General features: G+C 38.4%; 3 protein-coding genes across 3 annotated transcripts in view; 1 reads left to right on the forward strand and 2 right to left on the reverse strand.

Annotated features, from left to right (window-relative positions):
* Window positions 1-22,069, forward strand: part of LOC130553097 (zinc finger protein 850-like) — a 29,758-nt gene that overhangs the window by 1,415 nt on the left and 6,274 nt on the right. The window contains exons 4-12 of the mRNA XM_057331843.1: window positions 1,535-1,541; window positions 8,240-8,591; window positions 10,336-10,970; window positions 12,611-12,718; window positions 14,455-14,527; window positions 14,571-14,702; window positions 15,701-15,772; window positions 17,057-17,292; window positions 19,472-19,982. Of these exons, the coding sequence (XP_057187826.1) occupies window positions 1,535-1,541; window positions 8,240-8,591; window positions 10,336-10,970; window positions 12,611-12,718; window positions 14,455-14,527; window positions 14,571-14,702; window positions 15,701-15,772; window positions 17,057-17,292; window positions 19,472-19,982 (2,126 nt within the window). The remainder of the gene's footprint in view (window positions 1-1,534; window positions 1,542-8,239; window positions 8,592-10,335; window positions 10,971-12,610; window positions 12,719-14,454; window positions 14,528-14,570; window positions 14,703-15,700; window positions 15,773-17,056; window positions 17,293-19,471; window positions 19,983-22,069) is intronic.
* LOC130552912 (zinc finger protein 501-like) lies at window positions 6-4,613 on the reverse strand. Its single transcript, XM_057331598.1, has 2 exons — window positions 3,997-4,613; window positions 6-3,820 (listed from the first exon to the last, which is right to left on the reverse strand). The coding sequence occupies exons 1-2, from the start codon at window positions 4,202-4,204 to the stop codon at window positions 2,808-2,810; spliced, it is 1,221 nt and encodes a 406-aa protein (XP_057187581.1). The 5' UTR covers window positions 4,205-4,613; the 3' UTR covers window positions 6-2,807.
* Window positions 15,468-18,474, reverse strand: LOC130552902 (uncharacterized). The gene is made up of 5 exons (XM_057331582.1): window positions 18,209-18,474; window positions 17,027-17,398; window positions 16,577-16,936; window positions 16,215-16,463; window positions 15,468-16,116 (listed from the first exon to the last, which is right to left on the reverse strand). Exons 2-5 carry the CDS (start codon window positions 17,383-17,385, stop codon window positions 15,516-15,518), a joined length of 1,569 nt encoding a protein of 522 aa, XP_057187565.1. The 5' UTR covers window positions 17,386-17,398; window positions 18,209-18,474; the 3' UTR covers window positions 15,468-15,515.

The following is a 22,069-nucleotide window of genomic DNA, read 5'->3' on the forward strand; positions in this document are numbered from 1 at the left end:
CGTCTTTTTCATGTTTTTATAAATAGTGTCTGTAATCTGGAATAATTGTAGCCTACTATTTTTATAGTAAATTCCTTTGTTTTTATCAAATTAATTGTTTGCAGTCTGTGGAGTGAATCGTCAGTTTGAATGGGTCAGGTAGGGTCTTCAGGCCGGTTCAGATTGCCAAGGTTAACACACTACACAAAACCTTATGATTTAAAGATATCAAAACTCACCATCAATGTCCATCTTATCTGCTTTTTTTTGCCACAGAACTTATTTTTTGTCCTGGTTTTTGTAGTCACTGTGACTTTTGTCACAAAGGTTTGTCTGTTCTGACACCAACGACAGTAACATCTCGACATCCATTCTCTCGCAACAGCTTTCTGAGTGTAACAGATGTGTTATCAATTTATTAATTTCACACAAAATTTCTCCCTTAATCAATTATTGTGTATTCTGGCAATTCTTTTCATATTGATTTCTGTTATTTGAGCTGTTTTCTATGCTTATATGTACATTTTTTTGTAATTGTTAAATATGGCACGTGTCCCCTTTAAGAATTAAGTTCCGGTTGCTTTTCTTCAGTTCGCGGTAAGCGCATCTGAGGGAAGGTGAGTTCTGCTCGAGCTCTCTCTAAAGAGCTTAAAATAAGTTCGTTTCTTGTGATTTAATATCTATTTTTGTGTTAAAAATGCAGTTAAATCTTATTGAAAGGTTGTGGAACATGAAGTATGTATTTGTTTCGAGAGTGTTCGTTAATTAAGATCTGTGGCTAAAATGATCCGTTTTGACTGGCAGGTCAATGGCGAAACTGTGAAGAAAGGCCACAGATTGACTTTATTTTTCATTAATTTTCCTTTTTATTAATTCAGAATAAAAAGTGATCTGAGGAATCTCTGTTGTCCGGTCTCCTTAAATCATCAACACAACGCAGAGCGAAGGTGCAGACCGGTCACATGAGCTTTACAATGTCACGGTGACCAAATGAAGACGAACTGGCGACGTTGTCAGAACGTAGTGTGTTAGCTGGAAACTTTTAGGAAACTGTAGGTCATTATAAATTATTTGGATTTAGATACTAGATCTTTTGGCCGGTATAATTGTTTGAAATTGTTCTGTTTCTAGCTATTATCAATCTGTTGGGGAATGTTTAATGTTTAAATTCAAACTTAATTGACATTAGTTTAAACATTTATATCAAATCAATATAATGTAATGTAATAATGTAACATTATTGTGGTCTATAATTTATTTAATTAATTATTTTTACATTTTAATTATAATGTTCAATAAAGTGATATGAGAATCAGTGGTAATATCATCACATTACAGTGGGTTAACTGACCTCTATTTAAGCCTCTATTTAAGCAACAAGCAAGGCTTAGCCTGACAGTTAGCCTGCCCCAGACCAGGCTAGTTTCCCAGCATAAATTGCCATAACTGAGTTTGAACTATTTTAAGTTTGCTTTATGAAACCGAATCGACCAACAATAGATCTGATTTACCAAAATAAGCCTGTCTTATTTCGTAATCTTGTTTTGGGGAACAGCCCTCAGGTTAGTTTCACAGTATACGTTTCCATAGTAACTGAGTTCAAACTATTTTAAGTTTGGTTTATGAAACCGAATTAAGAATCTGAATGAAGTCAGACTAAGCTATAAGCCTGGTTTATTTCGTAATCTTGTTTTATGGAACAGCCCTATGAAAACTCTGTGTTCTAATGAATATTTTCTGTTTACTCACATAAATGACATGTTATCTAGTTGGGTTTTTGTGGTGGAGAATACCCTCAATAGTCTCTTTTGAATTTGTGACAAACGTGAAACTTCTACTGAAGCTTATATACTTAAGGTTATCAAATCAAACAATACAAGTGTTTTTTGGCATCACACCAAATGATGATTAGTTTTGTATTTTACGTTATACGCCATATTAAAAGGTGAAATTAACAAATATTTTTGTCATAAATTCACCTTTTAGCAGCACCACATGATCTTCAGGGTCTTCATCTTTTGATGAAATCATTGATGACTGTTGAATGACCTTCAGTCTTGATTTTAAAATGGTTTCCTGATCCTGTGATACTGAAGCCAGCAGCTTTTGCCAGAGGGGAACTGGAATCCCCTGGTTGGGCCTGTTTTTTTTTTTCTCGATTAGAGTTTTGGGTTCCTCACCACCGTTTGCATACTGCCTGGCCGGGGGGGGCTGCTTTAGAATTAGAATTTTAAAGTTTTACTTAATATTGCATATAGGAATTTATAGTCTGTTATATTTGACCTGTGTTTCTCTCTCCTTTATCTTAAATGTGTGCTCTCACTGTGCGTGTGTGCGTACTTGTTTATGTCTGTGTGTGTGTGTGTTAGTACGTGTGCATATTGTGTGTGTGGAGTGTTTTGTATGTGGGTATGTGTCTTCTGTGTTTTCACCTTTTTCTTGTTTTTACAGGTACAACTTTAATTGTTTCGCTTATAGTCAATATGTCTCATGTACAGCTGCTTTGTAACAAAAATTGCAAAAAGCGCTATATAAATAAAGTTGAGTTGAGTTGAATGACTTCTAACAAACTGCATATTGAAGTCTCTTGAATTGTTTATTTCAACACTTCAAAAAAATAAGACTTTTAATATAGCGATTAAAAGCTAACTGTGCATTAAAGGATTTTTAAAGAGCCACTGAACACAAAGCGGGTGGTTCTGAGCCATTTCTGAAAATATCATGAGGATGCATAAATGATGACAGGTTTTGATATTTGGGTCATCTGTCCCTTTTAAAGTGATATTGACCCCAACACTGGCAGTAAGCACTTTAAACAGATTGAGACGCTATGATGATTTTACTGCAGTTTGTTCTTCAGCATGTTTCTTCTGATGAGTCTGTAAACTTCCTAAATAAGTGAATCTCTCACCACAGATGGAGCAGTGATAAGGTTTCTCTCCAGTGTGAACTCTCTCATGGGTTTTCAAGACATCTGATCGAGCAAACGTCTTGTCACACTGAGAACATTTATAAGGTTTTTCACCCGTATGAGTTTTTTGATGGTTTTGTAGAGTACCGTGCGCAGTGAATCTCTTCCAACAAACACTGCACTGATAAGGTTTTTCTCCAGTGTGAGTTCTTTGATGAACTCTTAAAAGACTTGATTGAGCAAACCTCTTCCCACAGTCAGAGCAGACGTAAGGTTTCTCTCCAGTGTGAACTCTCTCATGACGTATCAGATGAAATTTCTCACGGAAGCGTTTATCACAGTGTGAACACTGATAGAGTTTCTCCTCAGAGTGTATTTTAAGGTGTGACTTCAAAGCAAATAACTGCCTGAAGGTTTTTCCACATTCACTGCACTGATACGGTCTCTCATCTGTGTGTGAAAGCATGTGTATCTTAACATGAGATGAATGGCTGAATCTCTTGTCACAGTGAGGACACGCGTGCGTCTTTTCCCCCGTGTGAATTCTCTTATGAGTAAAAAGATATTGTTTGCTGCTGAAATATTTGTCACATTCACTGCAGTGGAAAGGTTTTTCTCCAGTGTGTGTCCTCATGTGGATTTTTAGCTTAGAAGCGGAGACACAAACCTTCTCACACTGCTGACAGTGAAAGTGTTTCTTGTCTCTGTGCTCTTGTGAATGAAGTTTCTTCTCTTGTAAGGTAGGAAAGCTGATGTCACATCTGGTGCAGGTGAAGAGTTTCTGTTCTGTGTGTTTTCTCTCATGTGTCTCTAAACGTCTCTGTGAACTGAATGTCTTTCCACAGGTGATGCAGGAAAGAGTTTGTGCTGTCAGTCGCTGTTTTGATGTAGAGGCCGTTTCTCCATCACAACATGAATCACCGCTCTCATCTGAAACAAACACAACAGCGTTAACAACAACCTCCAGCACATCTGAAACTACATCAGTGTCCACTGAGAATGAGAAACTTCATTGTACTTTTCACAAGTAACAAAAAAAAACTTTTTATGAAACAGGAAAACAAATGATAGTTAAATATTATAAAACAACAACAGAAGAAAGATACCTGAGGGTATAAAGTCATCATCTTCATCAGTTTGATCTTCCTCTGATTTGGGTTCTGTTTTTATCTCCATGTTATTGCAGTTCAACAGTTTACCTGAAGGAACAAAATCATCATGATTCTCATCTTCATCAGTCTGTTCTTCCTTCACTGTGGTCTGTGTTTCCATCTCCATCAGTTTCCTGCAGTCCACCAGTCTGACAGAACACATGTTGAGTGGTCTGGTGTTCAGGATCTGCTGTTCTCCAGCGTTACAGACAGAATCCAGAGACTCTGTGGAGGTTTGATCAGTAGATTCATCCTGATTCAAGGTGTGATTACTGTCACACACAGTGTCCTGAGCGTCTGTGGGGTTTGACTCGACCTTTACCACAATCTGACAAACACACAACACATCATCAGCACTGGAGCTTTATATAGAATATATGTGTGATGTCTCACTTTGGTTTAGTTTGACATGAATGACAGTATAAAAGCAGTAAATGATGTTGAATGTGTCCAAACCTCAGTGTTGAGTTCATCTCCTCTTGTCCTCAGCTTTTCCTCCAGTAACGCCACCTCTTTCTTCAGCTGACAGATTTCTGTGATGAAATCATCAATATCCAGCATGGACAGATCAGTTCCCACTGATTTACAGCACATCCTGTGACGTCATCCTCAACACAACAACACACAACACTCTGTTTAAACAAAAGAGAGAAAATCAGAGTGATGTGAACACGCAGCGCTTGATGTTTGACTTTCTTTCTTTCTTTAGTGGGTTATCGGCGGACTGAAGAGCTGCAGAGCGACTCCTGCTGGACTGGAGACACAACACATTGCGTTTCCTAAACGGTACTCAAAGAGCATTACATGATGTAACAGTAATTACACATATACAATCAGTCGTAACTTTGTTTTGAAAAGTGGTGGGGACAAAGACGACACAAACAATACTTTAATAAATTGTTTCTGTAAGAACTCGGAATATTCATGAACATCACAAGCGCGAAACAGTAGGTGACTCCTCTAGAAAACAGTATAAAAACTGCGCCGCTTTATCGACGGCTTCAGTGGTGTAACGTTAGTGAGAAAGACGCATGCTGCCGGAAGCAGGTTCGAACCGCTATCTAAATGTTCACATATCAGATTCTGCTTCACTATATCATGTTTATATAATTTAAAGCATGTTGTGCTTTATTATATGTAAGGATGGCTGTTGCCGTACGTAATTAAACGTATTAATTCGTGATGAAACAAAAACTACTGAAACGAATGTGTGTTTTCCCCATGTTAAAAATTTGGTGTTTGACAACCCCCTGCTAATAAGGACAAACATTCAAGTATACAGGGGAAACAGATGGAAAATAATATCTTTAAAAAATCTTATTTTCACTAATTACTACGGGCATTGCCTGATAGGCTACAAATATACAACAAACTTTCTAAATTTTGTTTTGAACTCATGAAACTACAAAGTTGTGACTTTTTCCATTTATTGGAGTTTTCTATCAAGTATCAAAATGTAATTAATTTTGCAATAGAAGATAGCAACCGCATGTCGAGAACAATAAGGACGCACCAAAGTGCAATTAAGCGCAAAATGTTTGGTACATGTATGACTTGAACAGCCATTTTCAAATATTTTCATCATTTTATTAAAAATAAATACCTTTACAATCTGATATGTGATAGGGAAAAAGTACAGCAAACAGCAGTCGCGAACCCACGACGACATGAAGGAGATAACGCTAGTTTTACGCTCTACGCCATGTGAGCAGCTAATCTACGTGTGCCTTTCTTACATTTTGTCTATTCCAATCTGAAACTGATGGGCGGAGTTACTATAAATAGCCTCTGCTTACAACTTGCACGGTAAATAGACGCTCCGTATTTTTTATTTCTTGCAATAAGTGGTGGGGACAAAATTGACTTTGGCAAAAAGTGGTGGGGACATGACCCACCCATCCACCCGCAAATTACGCCTATGTATACAATACACATAAAAAATACTATTAAAAAGTTTGTGGAATCAACATTCGATCCATTCACATACAAACGTGCTCACTCACTCTGTAGCCTGTGATGGATAATTTCATCGTGATGAATTATTTTATAACTGTACCCAGCAATATACAGTATCACTTATCTGGTCAATTGACGTTACTTGACGTGACGGTTTCGTAAAGTGTTTTAGAGTCTTTGGCTAATTTTGTGGTCACGTCCTTAAATGACGTTATTAATACATTCCACAGATATCCAACAGAAATTATTATTTACATTTTTGTTAAATGAAAAAGGTTAGAATCAAAATGTGTTGCCAAGATGAATGTAATGAATCTGACTTTTCATAGCTGAAAAATGAATATAGGGTTAAGTATAAAAATACAACACATAAATCTGTGTGTTCTATTACTTTAGTGCACGTCTTCACCGCACTATCACCCTGTAACGGGTCTCTCAAGCAATCTGTGTGAAATCATGATTCATGAATCTAGTGTTGAGTGTGTTGTGTCTCCAGTCCAGCAGGAGTCGCTCTGCAGCTCTTCAGTCCGCCGATAAACCCACTAAAGAAAGAAAGAAAGTCAAACATCAAGCGCTGCGTGTTTACATATTTCTTGCGGCCCAACCTCAGACATCCACGCCAAGCGCATCATCTTCAGTTTTAGCAACGCGCCAGCGAGGAGTTCGTCCTGAAAGAGTCCAGCTGAAGTGAAGCCGTCAGGTAATATTGACAAAACTGCTCACTTTTAGTCAAAGGTGTTTTAAAGGGCGCTCACCGGCAGTGGCTCTTCTCATCTGTTCCGGGCCTCCGGCACGAATTCACGGGTTCTCTTGCGCTGCTTTATCTCTTTATGATATTGCTGTGCATCGCGAAACTTTGATATCTGTCACAATTTTTAATACTAGCTTTCTTTGAGTGACACGCGACTAAATGAAACAAAGCACTTCCATAGCCCTCCTGTTTAAAATCGCACAAGTCAGAATCCTTACATTTTCTCTGTATCCTCATTCCCTTTACAGTCGTTTTAAACCTCCTCGTTACGTTAATTCTACATTTAAAATAACGTAGTCTGTTTTTACCACAACGCTTACTACATTATTATATTCTCCTTAAATTATTAATAAGTATTGACACAGAGATGGCATGGCAGTGATGACAAAGTACATCTGTATTCTGTAAAATCTTGCATATGTTTTTACGTAATCTTGTATATGTGTTAAAAAGATGTGATGCTTTGTAAAAAATATTGTATCGTGGTCAACAGCACTGGCATAGACCTGTTTTTCCTAACCTTTTTCCACCAACTTATTTTTTTCCAATTCAGTAACTTCATATTCGAAGCATAAATGAAGAACTATGCATAAATATTTAACTGAAACAATTGTCATATGTTACTAGGAAAAACAAACAAACACACTGACCCCTGTCTTTTGGCCATTTGAGGTCGGGGTTATGGTTGTATAGTATAGTACACCACTTGTTTTGTTAGGACTACACCACTGGTCACCAGTGTTGGGCAAGTTACCTCCAAAATTAAATAGATTATCTATTACTAGTTACTGTCATTTAAAAGTAATTAGTTATATTACAATATTACTGTCTTTGAATTGTAATGTTACACTACTTTTGGGTTACTTTTGAGTTACTTTTATCAAAATTACCACAAAAGTATGACTTCCCTGCTGAAAAAAAACCTCACAGAAATTCTAAGTGAAAATTCTAATTCTTTGATACATTCCTTTATCAATGCTTTATTAATGCGTTGTCAAGCATTGTTGTTGTAAAATATATGTTGTTGTAACGTGCGTTACTGAGATTGTAACAGGTGTAATATCACCCAAATTGTATTAGTAATGCGTTATATTACTGCGTTATATCGTTACTTTTGTAATGCGTTACTCCCAAAACTGCTGGTCACTAATATATCCACTTTAAGGAGCGGGTGAAAATGAGTGAGTAAATTCGGACACTGGAAGCGCTGCGGGCGCCATCTGATGCCGAGACGCGGGAATGAATTCAGCGCGAGCCTCACGATAGATGATACATCAGTTGTACACTCGTTATTATGAGGCATCATGGGATTGAATGAGGGCACTCAACTATGAGTTCGGACACCACTAAAAATGGATGTCCCCTCAAATAGTGCACTTTATTAGGGTATAGGGAGCTATTTCGGACACATTTTTTGATTTTCTCTCTTTAGTGTTTTAAACAGTGTTATCTGTGTGTATTTTTGTTTCGGTGTTGATGATGACGTCACAGGTGGATGGGATGTGCTCCAGACACACACAGGACTCGGAGCTCAGCCTCACTTTACTCTGTTATACTGACACAAACCCCACAGACGCTCAGGACACTGTGTGTGACAGTAATCACACCTTGAATCAGGATGAATCTACTGATCAAACCTCCACAGAGTCTCTGGATTCTGTCTGTAACGCTGGAGAACAGCAGATCCTGAACACCAGACCACTCAACATGTGTTCTGTCACACTGATGGACTGCGGGAAACTGATGGAGATGGGAACACAAACCACAGTGAAGGAAGAATATCACACTGATGAAGATGAGAATCATGACGATGATGAAGACGACGACAATTTAATTTCCTCAAGTATGTTTCTTACTTTAATGTTGTTTCGTTTTTTTCATGACATTTGACTGTGGTGTGAATTTCTGATGTTTCGATAAAGAGGATCGCAAGTTAAATAAGACAAAATCTTGAAAAGCTATTTAAGCTTAAGTACTGTTGATCATTTTCAAGATATCTGATTTAAGTAAATAGGACTGTGGTGTTGCTATGACTAAAAAATGGATTTTGGTAAGAAGGGATACAAAGGCCCAATCCCAATTCTATTTTCTACCCCTTCGCCTACCCCTCGCACCTTCCCCTTGCCCCTTGCAACAAAGTGGCAAATTTTTAGGGTTACAAATTTTCCGCTAAGAAATGGGACAGCACTACTACACTGGTATACGTCAGAGGACATGTGCCGATGCACCGGATATATGACATAAAAGTATATTTTCTAATATCGTGCAATCAGTGCTGTTTGCAAATGTTAAAAGAACATCACCGTAAATACAAACACAAGATTGAATGTAACATACATAATGAAAAATTGTCATAAAAATCCTTATTAATGGCAATAATTACTTACATTTGGGTCTGCTTGCTCAAGTGAGCAGCCATGTTGGAAATTTCTCTTAGTCCTTCTTTGAAGCGAGGTCCTGAAAAATCTTCGTTTGAAGGGCTATCTGGCCCTTACCCCTCCAACCAAAAGAGAATTGAGACACCGCTACCCCTACACATGAACGCACAAAACGGGCCAAAATCTCTACAAAAACTGCAACCAAACGTTTCTTGTAGTTAATGGTGCAGTATATGCTGGGGAGAACGGTTTAACATCAGTCATGTTTGTACTGTGACTTCGAGCATGAACTGCATGTTTAAGGTGCAGATTTTGCAGGTTTAATTATAGGCTATTCAGGAGAAAACTCAGATCCTAAAATATGTAAGGAGTAAAAATGTGTTCAAAATGAGGAGCCAAAATGTACAATTGTTGCTCTTTTGGTGTTGTGTCCACCTTGTGGTTTTTGTGTCCACCCTGTTATTTCAGGTTTTTTAACTAGCCGTCTTATATTTCATACTTTTTTTTGCAATTTTGGTGTAAATTGATTAACAATGGAAGGTCAAGTTACTCAGGCAGTACTATGTTTAAAGCAAACAGTTTTTAAGAAATAGACACATTATATAAGATGCCTTCTATTTTGAAGGGATAGTTCACCCAAAAAAGAAAATTCTGTCATCATTTGCTCACCCTCATACCTATATAAATTGCTTTGTTCTGATGAACACAGAGAAAGTTATTTGGGAGAATGTTAGCAGTTTTCACTTCTGGGACATCATTGACAACCATAGTAGGAAAAGTTAAATGGTAGTCATAGGTGTCCCACAACTGTTTGTTTTCCTAAATTCTTCAAAATATCCAATTTCTTTTCTACTATGGTAGTGGATGATGTCCCAGAACTAAAAATAATATTCTTCCAAATATCTTTCTTTGTGTTTAACAGAACAAAGAAATGTATGCAGGTTTGAAACAAGTAGTAAATGATGACAGAATTTTCATTTTTGGGTGAACTATCCCTTTAGTAACTTAAAGAACTTAACTTAAAGAAGATTAAGTGACGCATTGTCTGCTGATTAAAGCAAGAGTAATACACAAACATATTATTAGTATATTAGACTATTAATTGTTTGTCCATAACAGGGTGGACATTAATGTCATTTATCTGTTTAAAATGTTTCTATAAATGATCCTGTTTAATTGCTTAAGCTTGACCTGTCTTGTTTCTTTCAGATGAGAGCAGTGAAACGGAAGAGATTCAGAGGAAGGAGAAAAAGCACGAGTGTCCTCACTGTGAGAAGAGATTTTACATTGTTTCTTGTTTTGAAAGACACGTGCGTGTACACACTGTTGAGAAATGGTTTCTGTGCAGCGAATGTGGAAAAACATTTAAAAATTCAGGTTATTTAAAATCACACCAAAAAATACACTCTGAGAAACTCCATCAGTGTTCACACTGTGACAAACGTTTCCATCAGAAGTCATATTTGATGGTTCATGAGAGAATTCATACTGGAGAGAAACCTTTCCTCTGCTCTGAGTGTGGAAAGAGCTTTATTCGAAAGGATAAACTCAGAGATCATCAGAGAGTTCACACTGGAGAAAAACCTTATCTCTGCAATGTTTGTGGGAAGAGCTTCACTCGGTCAGATGCTTTCAAAGATCATCAGAGAGTTCACACTGGAGAAAAGCCTTATCACTGCAGTTTTTGTGGGAAGAGCTTCAGCCGACGTGACAATTTAAGGACACACAAGAGACTTCACACTGGAGAAAAACCTTACAAATGCTGTCAGTGTGACAAGGCGTTTACTCAACGCGTTCTTCTGAAACTCCATCAGAAAGTTCACACTGGAGAGAAATCCACCAGATAATCTGTGGAGGCACATTTATTATTTAGGAGGTTTTCAGACTCAACAGAAGAAACATGCTAAACAATCTGTCAGAAAAGCAGAAAAACCCTTAAAAGATTTACACAAACACATAATTCACAGTTTATGATATCTTTTTTTTTGTTAGTTACAGTAGCTAGATTAGATCTAAAACCAATTCAGATTTATATATCAGAACAGTTGATGTGCTTTTAGGTTCTGATCGACTCCAGGATCATTCAGTACAGTTTAATAATCACTCTGTTGTACATATTTCTGATTCTATCAGTGACATAAGTCACAGTCTTTATTAAAATGTGTATTATCTGTGGTTTGGCATGTCATCTGTTGTCATTTGCTTGAGTCATGATGTGTTATTGTGTTTGATTTGGGAGGTGTCCATAAACTGATCGGACCTAAACAGCTCCAAACTAATGTACGTTTACCAAATCACTACTAAAAAGCTTGCCTTGTTAAACATAAACATTTACTCGGTAACTTTTAATCAAAGTCACTGACTGCAGCTTTAATGTGTCAGAGGAGATCTGGCTCTCCCGGCTGAGACTGGTTTTTTTTCTCCATTTATTCATCGTTGGAGTTATGGTTCCTCATAGGGCTGCCCTCTTACAGTCGTCGACTATTCGTTATTCGACTAGAAGACACTTGTTCTAACAAATTGTAATTAGTCGATTGTCTGCTTATCATTTCAAAAGTGTATATGCACCAGTTAGTCTCTTTACATAGCCGTTTGCTCTAACACTACCGTTAACTTGCATAAATGCATGATATTACAAGCGTGTTTAAATGTTTATTTGTGCAAGGGTGTAAGAGTAACATGGTAGTTAAAAAATAAGGAATGCAATAGTTTGCCAGATCTGCTAAGCACATGCGCTGCATCCCTTCACTGAAAAAAGGATTCTTAACTTATTTAAGTTTATTCACATGGTGTGGCGCGTGAAACACAACTGTGATTGATAAAAGAAAAGTAATTTGGTGAAGCTCAAAAGTCAAGACCTCAACTAAAGTGAACACTGATCACAATAATGGTAACATTTAATTTAATTTAATGGGGTTAAAACGGGATTTTGTAGACGTTTGTTATTTGGTCAATTAAAGCAATTAATGCGATCTACTGTTTATGACCATTTTTAGGTAAATTCAAGCTTCTCTGAATAATTCCAATTTATTGTTTAATTATACAATATTTATTATTCATAAGTAGATTAACTGTTTTCCGTTATATAAACTAATATTACTCAAAGTAATTAATATTGAGAAATATTAGGTAGACTTTATAACTTATTTTAGTGTGTCATGACTCATAGCTGTTAATAGGTACTCTTTACTTAATAATATGGAATAAAATCTACTTAATCTAATTTAGTGTAAATTGTTACCTCAATTTTATTGAGTAGATTTAATAAGTTTGCACATAGTTTACTTAAGTAAAATTTAACTGATTTGCCCGGGTAGTATTTACCAAGAATCATTTTTTTTCAGTGTACGTGAACGGAAAGCGCATCAATAAAACACATGAATGTGTCCGCGCTTTGCATTCATCTTGTGGGCTTCTAATTTTCTTTGCATAATATACTTTATTATGGTGTATACCGAACATTTATTGTTTTGGAATGTCGCAGGAACATGGGTTTGGCCGCATTGTGGGGAAGGCTGAGTTCCGTGAAGCCGGTGAGCCCATCTTTATGAAGAAGCACACTGATGGAGGAGACGCGAAAATCGAAGGAAAAGTGAGGCGAGTTAAGATAATGGTATACTGTATATTGTTATTGTGTATAGTTACTGCTTTATATTTTATTTATTCGTTCATAGAATGTATTGAATATATTTATTTTTTCCTAGTTTTTTTGCGTTTAACATCGGGAGTTTTCTTTCGTTTTAAGGCTTGATTGTTTTCACTGGTATGATTTCTTTTAAGTGGTTCAGTTTGCTGTATTTTTATTTATTCGTTTATTTACTATTTATTTTATATTCTACTTTTAAAATATGGCTAGTTTCGTTTTCGTTAGGTGTCCGAATGCCTTTTTTTTTTGCTTTTTTGGTTCGTTTCACTTGTTCACTAGTGAAATATTATATTGAGACATATAATCATAACTTGTGGTGAAAGGGTCACAGGGGATTGCATTATGCGTTCACATGAACTTGATTTATATTTTAAAGTTTTGTATATCTCTGTAATATAGAACAATGTTAGCAATGTTACATAAAACTCATTTTTCATCCATGAAGCTTAAACCATCATCTGATGTCCCCATTCCCCATGTGTATTGAAATATTTAAACTAATAGCCTATCATAACGTGCGAACATTTTCATTAACATTGCTTTATTAGAACATTGCTTTAATTATGTATTCTGCCTCTTTCTGATTTGTTTCTGTTTTTTTCCTGTAAAGCTGCTTTGAAACAATACACATTGTAAAAAAGCGCTATATAGGAATTAATTGAATAGAATGTCTGCATTTACATCTGCAAGATGTTTTTGCTGATTGTTTGCTCGTCTGCAATACGTCTCTGAGACGTCTGCTGTCAGATGTCATATAAACAGAAGACGTCTGTAAGATGTTTATGATTTAGAAAGGATGTAAAACTACCTTTTCTAAGACGCTCAGAAATTCTTACGTGATAAATTCTTAATAAGAAGTGACTTGCAACGTCTTATACCCCTTTTACTACCACTATAAATTGGTCATTATTACCCATTTGGTATTTACATGTGTCTGTCTCTTATGTCCACATAAATTTAACATGCGCACTCATTAGGAAGTACAGAAAAAACATGCGCCTTCATTTCTAACAGAACTGATGGTTTCTTTGAATTGAAATGTACGCAAAAAAAATGTTTTTGTAGATGTGGTGGAATCTCTAATGTAATAGGATGACACAATATATGTATGAGGTTGAGCACTGAACACAGGAGGTGCACATACTATGAGCATGTTTTTATTACACAAAAGCACATGAAAGGGTAGAGCAAATTTGGAGTCAGGGCAGGCATGATGGCGCGTGAGGTGCATATGGTGGGGAAACACAATGGCAGGTGTGTTTTTCTTACATAATGGCGTATATGTTTTTCTTAGCGCGTGAGATGCATGAGTATGTTTTTCTTTTTAGAAATTTGAGAAAACTTGCCAACTTGATTAAATTCCAAATAAGGAAGGTTGAAACATAACTGTGGCAAAAGGCAAGAAGAGTGGGCCGAGGGGCGGTACAGGAACTCTGATTGGAATATAATGGTAGCAAATGAGAAAGGGGACGGGCTAACAAAGATGGATGATATCATATGAAACCTGATTGGTGAACAGTGTGAAAAACAACTTGAGATTTCTGTATAAAGTTGGGAGTCAGTACAGTTGGGAGATCACTTCAGATGAACTCTGAATATTGTGGAAAATATACTGATTGTTTTCTGTTACTTTTATTACTTTTACTCTATTAATGATTATGTTTAATTTTTACTTATTAAAGGTTACAGGAATGCTTATAGAAATAATGTTAGAGCATGGAGTGGAAAAACACTGGTGTAAGAGAAAGAGAGAAGGTGGGGGTTGAAACCACAGAGAACATCCTGTGTGTGCCTGCAGACAGGAAGGTCATGGATCTTCTCCTCGGCCCCCCTGTGCCCCCTGGTGCCCCTGGCGGGCCCCTGTGGCCCTGTGCCCCAATGGAGTGGGCCACTGATCCCAGCGGGGCCCTCCGTGGGGTTGTGGGGGCTCGTAATTCCTGGGATTCAAAAAATCCCAAAATATGGAACACATCGAGGGGCGGGACAGCAAGGCCCTTGAGCCGTGCATGTTAAGTAGCCATGTGGATCCAGCCCTGGCGTCACCTGAGGCATGACCATGCATATTAAGTAGCCATGTGCTTGTCTGCATGTTTTCTTTTGTCAAATCAGTTAAATGTTTTAATAAAATTCATTTTCTACTCAATATTTCAGTGGTTTTTGTGTATTTGCACACATTTTGAAAATATTTACACAGATCTTGCCTTAACTTGATTCATAGAAGGTCAAACGGGCATAATTGTAAGAAATCATCTTGAAATCATCAATGTAGTGTTATAAAAATGAAAAACTTGAGAGGCACTTTATTAATTAATTTTGCCAAAATGCTTTCTTGCCTTCATAACTGTTAAGTAAATTTATATAGCAGTTTAAATGGTTTTATATCATTCTTCTATGTAAAATCATTAACCATTTATGATTTTTTAAAAATGTTTTTAATTAATTTTGTAACAATACATGTAAAATCATTAACGTAGTTGTTTAATGTATAAAAACAACCATTTATTAATTTTTAAAGTTTTTTTAAAGTGCTTTCTTAATACACTTATGTTCTTTAAGCCTTGGGGGATTGCACAATGCACATTAAATATATAAATATTTAATAAAGCAGAGACGTCCGCATTAATGAGAAACGGGCAAGCTTTTATTAATATTAAATATATACAGAAACAACCATAAATAAACAAACTATAAAACAATATGTACATGTCTGTATATATATATATATATATATAAAATATATAATTCAGCGTTGTCCCCTTCTCATCTCCTCAGTCCACTGCTCAACAGTTTTTCCTGAGGTTTTTGCACAAAAATGAACCCCTCGAAACTGACTGTGGCCAAACTCTTTAGTCTTTGGTTGGCCACACTTTTGACAAACGTATTGTTCTGTCTGTTGCCTCTTTTTCTTTGTCGCACCTTGTGCTGCAGCTGCCTCTGCCGCCTTCCTCCGCCGCCAAGCTGTGGTTCTCGGCACCTTTGGACCAGGGGGTGTAGCAGCAGGTACAGCAATAGCTGCAGTGTCTGTAGCTTGACGCAAGTGGGCTGTGTCAGGTACCGCAAAGCCCACCTGGACTGGATGAGGCTGGCCTCGGACCTGTGCTGCAGCAGGCATGGCATCAGCCGCTGCGCCCACTGAAGAGGGTTGGCCTCGAACACGCTGCGCTGCCTGTCCCGATGCATCTGCAGGAATGTCGAACTCGTAGGCTGGGTGCCCATGCCGGACCGGTTCAACGTGCTTAAACAGCACAGGTGGGAGAGGTTCAGAGGCCACCAAGGGACTGGCAAAGGTCCGAATGCCCTGCTGCAAGACCTCGCTCTCCTGCTTTTTTATCCGTGCATTGTGCCTACGTACAGAAAATGTTTTATTAGTACATTGGTATTAGTGCAGAGAAGGGTGGTATATGACAACAACTGCATGCGAACAATTGATTACTGAACCTACCATTGTGAAAGAGTCTGCTGATTTAACTCAAACAGCTGCAACTTTGTTTCAGCCATGAGTCTGGGGCTGTCCAGGACTACATCCCTTATAATTCTGTAGTCACGCAGGATGGCAGCCCACCTGTTCACCCTGACACCGGCCACTGTCTGACTAGCAGGGTAAATTCGGCATAGAGCCAGACAGACAGCCTCCACAAGACGGCTGGCATTGGGCCACTGAGCAGGTCCACTGCCTTCACCAAGGAAGCAGCTGTGAAATAAAAAAAGACGTGTAATGTAAAAGTAGATTATGTGATGTATACATGAAAAACAAGTGAAGTAAATACAAATTCTACAAGCTGACTGGCAAACGTTGACACACACCGCTTCAAACTGTCAGCTCCGGGGGTCACATTTGTCTTTGAGTGACTGACTTTGAAGCGCCCCTTCACCAGCCTCTCACGGTGGCGAGCTGGGTAGATGAGAGCTCCCTTGTCATCCTCTGACAGTTTATCCCAGAGAGTAACAATCTCATCCACCTTCTGCTGTGTGATGAACCCCTTACTTCTGAGATCCACCAGACTGTTGGCTAACCTGACGACGTGGTCATAACCAGGTTTGCCATCTGGTCCCAGGCTCTCCATCTGTACATTAAAGGAAATTATTACACAAGTGTATTTCTGCAGAGCGTCCATCTTTGTGCCTTGACGGATGTCCTTCTTCTGCCTCACCCACCTGATGAAGCTGAAGCGAGAACAAAAAATTACTAACACATGCCCATACGCTACACATTCCTACAGCCAGCCAGCAGCTTCTGTTAGATTAACATCTTACCCCTTTCTCTCCTTATCCACGGCATTATAGAGATCTTTAAACGTGAGGGTGGCGAAATTTCCAAACCCGACGAGGAGCGTGTCTTCCTGCGCCGGTGTCCCAGACCCCTCTCGAACATGCCGCTCTTGGATGGCTGCCCTGACGTCCGGAAACAGGCCCGCATACTGCAGCAAGGCTTCTTTGTTGCCCATCACTGCAGTCACGGACGTGTCTCCACGCTCTCGCTCCTGCCGATGAGAGGCCAGCACCATGGCTGCATATCCAGCGTCATTGGATAGCAACCATTTGAAGGTTTTCCCCCGGTACTGGGGACGGCTTGAGAGTAAGCTCACCAGTGGCCTCTCTATGTAACGTGGCATTGAAATCCATGTTCTGTAAGGCACAGAGAAAAACACAAGACACAGCACCGTTAAAAAACACATAAAAAACACCAGTCTGATCTAGCTATACATCAATACATCGAGCACTGCACTGATAAGAGGAAGAAATGTGTGTGATCAAAGGGTCAAAAAGGTCAGAGAGGCACCTGAGCGGGTGTGAACATGACCTTTCATGTCTGTCCCCCACATGACCTTTCGTGTCTCTCCCCCACACCCCACAGGGCACTGCAGGGGGTCACTTTAACCCCCTGCTGTTACCTGCACCTTGAACTTCGTCATAAAGTACACTTCATCGTGAATTTCAGTACTGTACACTTACAGTACACTTGACAATGGCAGTACTTGTCACAAAGAGAAAGAACTTGGCACAAAAAGAAAAACTTACTGTAAGTGGTTTAAGGTCAGCTGAGGTACTTGTGGTAAAACCACAGTCACTTGCCATTGTTTTAATACAGTAACAGTACTTTAACCATGAAATGGGAAGTAAAACCACAATGGCAGTTATAATCACAACAACTCATCTGTCAAAAGCACGACACCTAAACGTTAACACCACGTTTGCTTGTCCATAAGCAAGCATCGAACAACTGCATTTACACAAAACTAAGTTATAGCACCCGAACTAAAAAAAAGTGACACTTTTACAGCGCCACGGAAAACCTCTTTCGCAGCATAACGTTACTTATTTAATCCGCAAGCTTTTGACATCTTAAAACTCTTACATAGCCGATTTACACGACATGCGTCGCTTACAGTACGCAGTTACCAGAGTACACAGAAGTAAACATTCGATCGTAATTACCTGATGCGTAGAAATGGCGAAGATGAATATCGAAGATAGATAGGCGATGTAAAAAGCAAAGGCAATGATCCAACAGGTGATGCTGTCACAACGAAGCGATGTACAGTACTGACGATCCTCCCATCCCCATCGCGAAAAGCGCCGTCCGTGGACAAAAATTGGAACACTAAAATGGACAAATGGCGAGCTGCGCATCAGGACCAATGGCTGAGCACGCAAATTGGAACATCCAGACGACCAATCACGGCTGAGGTGCCGCGCCAATCACCGCGCGCGCAAATTGGAACGTTGGAACAGAATTGGAACAGAATTGGAACCGAAGATCTGCTCGGACTGGGCGCACAGAGAACACTCTGTATTCTGCTGATTAATTATGATAGATTGAAAGTGACAATTGATAAGTTTCTTTTTATGTTTTATTGATAACGTCATATAACCGAGATGTAGAAGTATTATGGGTTTATAAACTGTGTTTGCTTGTTTGCTCTAATGAAAAATACTGCTGTGCTATGAGGAACTCACAAAGAGCTGCATGAATAAAAACAGGATGTGGGTTAAACTGACAGAACATTTAGTTCTGCTAGGAGGGAAAAAACAAAACTGCTGACAAAGTGACACACAGGGAGGCAACGGTAATACCGATGTCCTGATTGGTTGCTATGGAAAGAATCTGCCCAGAGACACAAAGAAGGAACAGAAGACAGAACGGCGACACATACCTATAAATACCATTGAAGTGTGTGCTGAAGGTTGTTGGCTTTTGAGAGAGTGTGGAGAGTGACTGACAACCCAAAGCTTTGTTACCTTTTTACATCTGATAATAAAACTTCTGTTTAATTTTGGAGAACGTCTCTGTGCTAATTTTTGAACATGCAGGACTGACCATTAAGTCCAACAATATCTCACTTTGCTTGCTCTAACAAAATAAAGATTGAAGACTTGGCATCTGGAACCCTTGTTTCTGAGATTTCTTTCTGCGTTGGAAGGTCGATTTGCTTCAACAGTACCCGAGGAAACGTTTTTATATTAATGTGGTAGGAAACTCTTACTAATTACTTGAATTTACTTTTTTGCGTAAACTTGGCGTGTTGTGTCTCCAGTCCAGCAGGAGTCGCTCTGCAGCTCTTCAGTCCGCCGATAAACCCACTAAAGAAAGAAAGAAAGTCAAACATCAAGCGCTGCGTGTTCACTTCACTCTGATTTTCTCTCTTTAGAGTGTAGTAATGTAAACTTTAGTGAGTCTGTGTGTATTTTTGTGTTTAGTTGATGATCATGACGTCACAGGATGGCACGTGCTCCAGACACACACAGGACTCCGAGCTCAGCCTCAGTTATACTGACACAAACCCCACAGACGCTCAGGACACTGTGTGTGACAGTAATCACACCTTGAATCAGGATGAATCTACTGATCAAACCTCCACAGAGTCTCTGGATTCTGTCTGTAACGCTGGAGAACAGCAGATCCTGAACACCAGACCACTCAACATGTGTTCTAAACTGGTGGAGATGAAAACAGAACCCACAGTAAAGGAAGAACACACTAGTGGAGATGAGAATCATGATGGTTTTGTTCCTTCTATCAAACTGGAGAACGTCGGGAAGCTGGAGATAAAAACAGAGCCCAATGCAGAGGAAGAACAGACTGATGAAGACAGCGGGAACATGATGGTAGAACCCACAGCAGAGGAACTTTACACTGACGAAGATGACAATCATGATGATGATGATGATGATGATGGCGACTACAATGATTATGATTTTATTCCTCCAGGTATGGTTTTCTTGTCTTTTTACAATATTTCATATGAGTCTCATGAAATGTGTTTTTACGTATGGAAGCCCGTTTCCGCCAGGGTTGGGGATTTTTTTTTGTTATTTTATAGGTCATAGTATTTATTTTGACTTAATAATTCGTAATAATAATAAGCATTTTAAAAATAATGACCCCGTTATGAAATTTGGCTTACGATTAATTGTCTATCAAATAATTGCGATTATGGCGATTAATTGTCTGTTTTAAGGCTTTGACAATATAATAGGGATGCTCATTTCGGTTAATTTCCCTAACCGAGAACCGACACTCGTTATCCGAACATTAACCGTTAACCGATAAGATTCTAATAATAAACTGGAATTTAAAAAAATACATGCTGTGGCTCATTTCGAAGCCTTCGAAATGAGCCACAGCATGTATTTTGCTACAGTTGACAAGGGTCTGTGACACGTTAAATATACAAAAACAAATTTCACAGATTTATTTTAACATGCAAACAGCAGCATAACGAATACATACATCAACAACAGCACCTGCATTCACATAACACATTTTCACGAACCTGCGGCGTTTTGGAGAATGGAGAAAAACTAAAATAATATAAATCCAAAGCATAAAATAAACAGGCAAGAAAAAAAATGAATTAATTAACAAAATATGACAAAACGAAAACACAGAAGAACCGGCAAAGTTTATATCCGTCAGAAAGTTTTTTCATCAAATAAAAATAGCAGGCCTACCTCAATCTAAAGCTTGGAGTTTTTATTTAATAACGTAACATGTTTACGTGCTGTGATGACAGTCTGGAGTTTGTTGACAATTAGACCCGCGGCAGAAAACAACCTTTCAGATGGCACGGATGTCCCGGGAATGTAGAGAGATAACGCCTCGGGAAGCGCGTCACATTTGCTTTCCACAAGCCAGTCTTATCTAAACATATATAAATCCGATCTGCTATACTACCCAAAATACAAACATTATGTTTTACTTATTTATATTTCACATTCGTATTTTTACGTCACGTCTGAAAGAAGGAAGGGAAACCACCGGTCGTGCCGTTTTCTTCTCCAAAGCGCACGGGCAGCCGATGCTAAGCATCCATGAGATAAGTTTATGTAAAGTTTAAATTGATGGCTAGCACTGAAATTCCCTTGCAGTAGCTCCGCTATTAGCTTTGCTGAGCCGTAGACACGCCGGGAAGACCGAGAATGTCACAGCGCATTGTGAGCGCGATTCTACATTTAAAACAAAGAACTTGAGCAAGGCTGCCAGTGGCACTCCGTTTGGAGGAGTAAAGCCCTGACAAATGTGCCTCAACAATCACATGAATTACACGTGTGCTTTTTTGTCAAGTGACTTGCGTGATCGGATTTTAATCGTCTCGAAAACGTTTCGGAGGGCATTTACACCTAGTCGCACGCGTCTGCACGCTCCGTGAGTTAATGCTTAGCTTGTTTTTCTTTCACCATACAGAAAACTAAAAACATGTACGCTATAATAGTCATTTAAAAACGTATTATTACATTATTTTTATTATTATATTATTAATATTATTAAACTTAAAATAAACATACCTTTTAAATCGTTTAACTGATAGTATTAACCGGTCAAAATTTCAACGATCAGTTAACGGTTAAACGGTCAATATGAGCATCCCTACTGTACATTCTTCCATAACATAACACAGATCATTTCTTGAATCCTGTACACAAAATAATGTAAAAATATCCGCAAATATTACACAAATTTATGTTTTAAACCATGTGCTTTAAGCTATTGTGCAAATTATACCATTGTAAAAACAAATACACTGACTGAGTAGATTTAGGTGAGATAATAAAAAACTGTCTAAAAAGACCATCCCCACAAACAATCCTTTAGTCACCTGGGTGGGAAATCATCATCTTCCAGACTCTGACTACCACAGGAATATTGAAACCACAGTTCTACATTTGAGTTTGAAGATTACATCCATTCAAATATGTTTTGATATTACTTGGGTAAATATTTTTAACTATGGGTTTAAAGTTTAACTAGCAAATACCAAAATGTGTTTATTCAGTAGCTAGCCAGCAAATCAGATA

This window comes from Triplophysa rosa, linkage group LG4, assembly GCF_024868665.1.
Source record: "Triplophysa rosa linkage group LG4, Trosa_1v2, whole genome shotgun sequence".
Taxonomy (NCBI): domain Eukaryota; kingdom Metazoa; phylum Chordata; class Actinopteri; order Cypriniformes; family Nemacheilidae; genus Triplophysa; species Triplophysa rosa.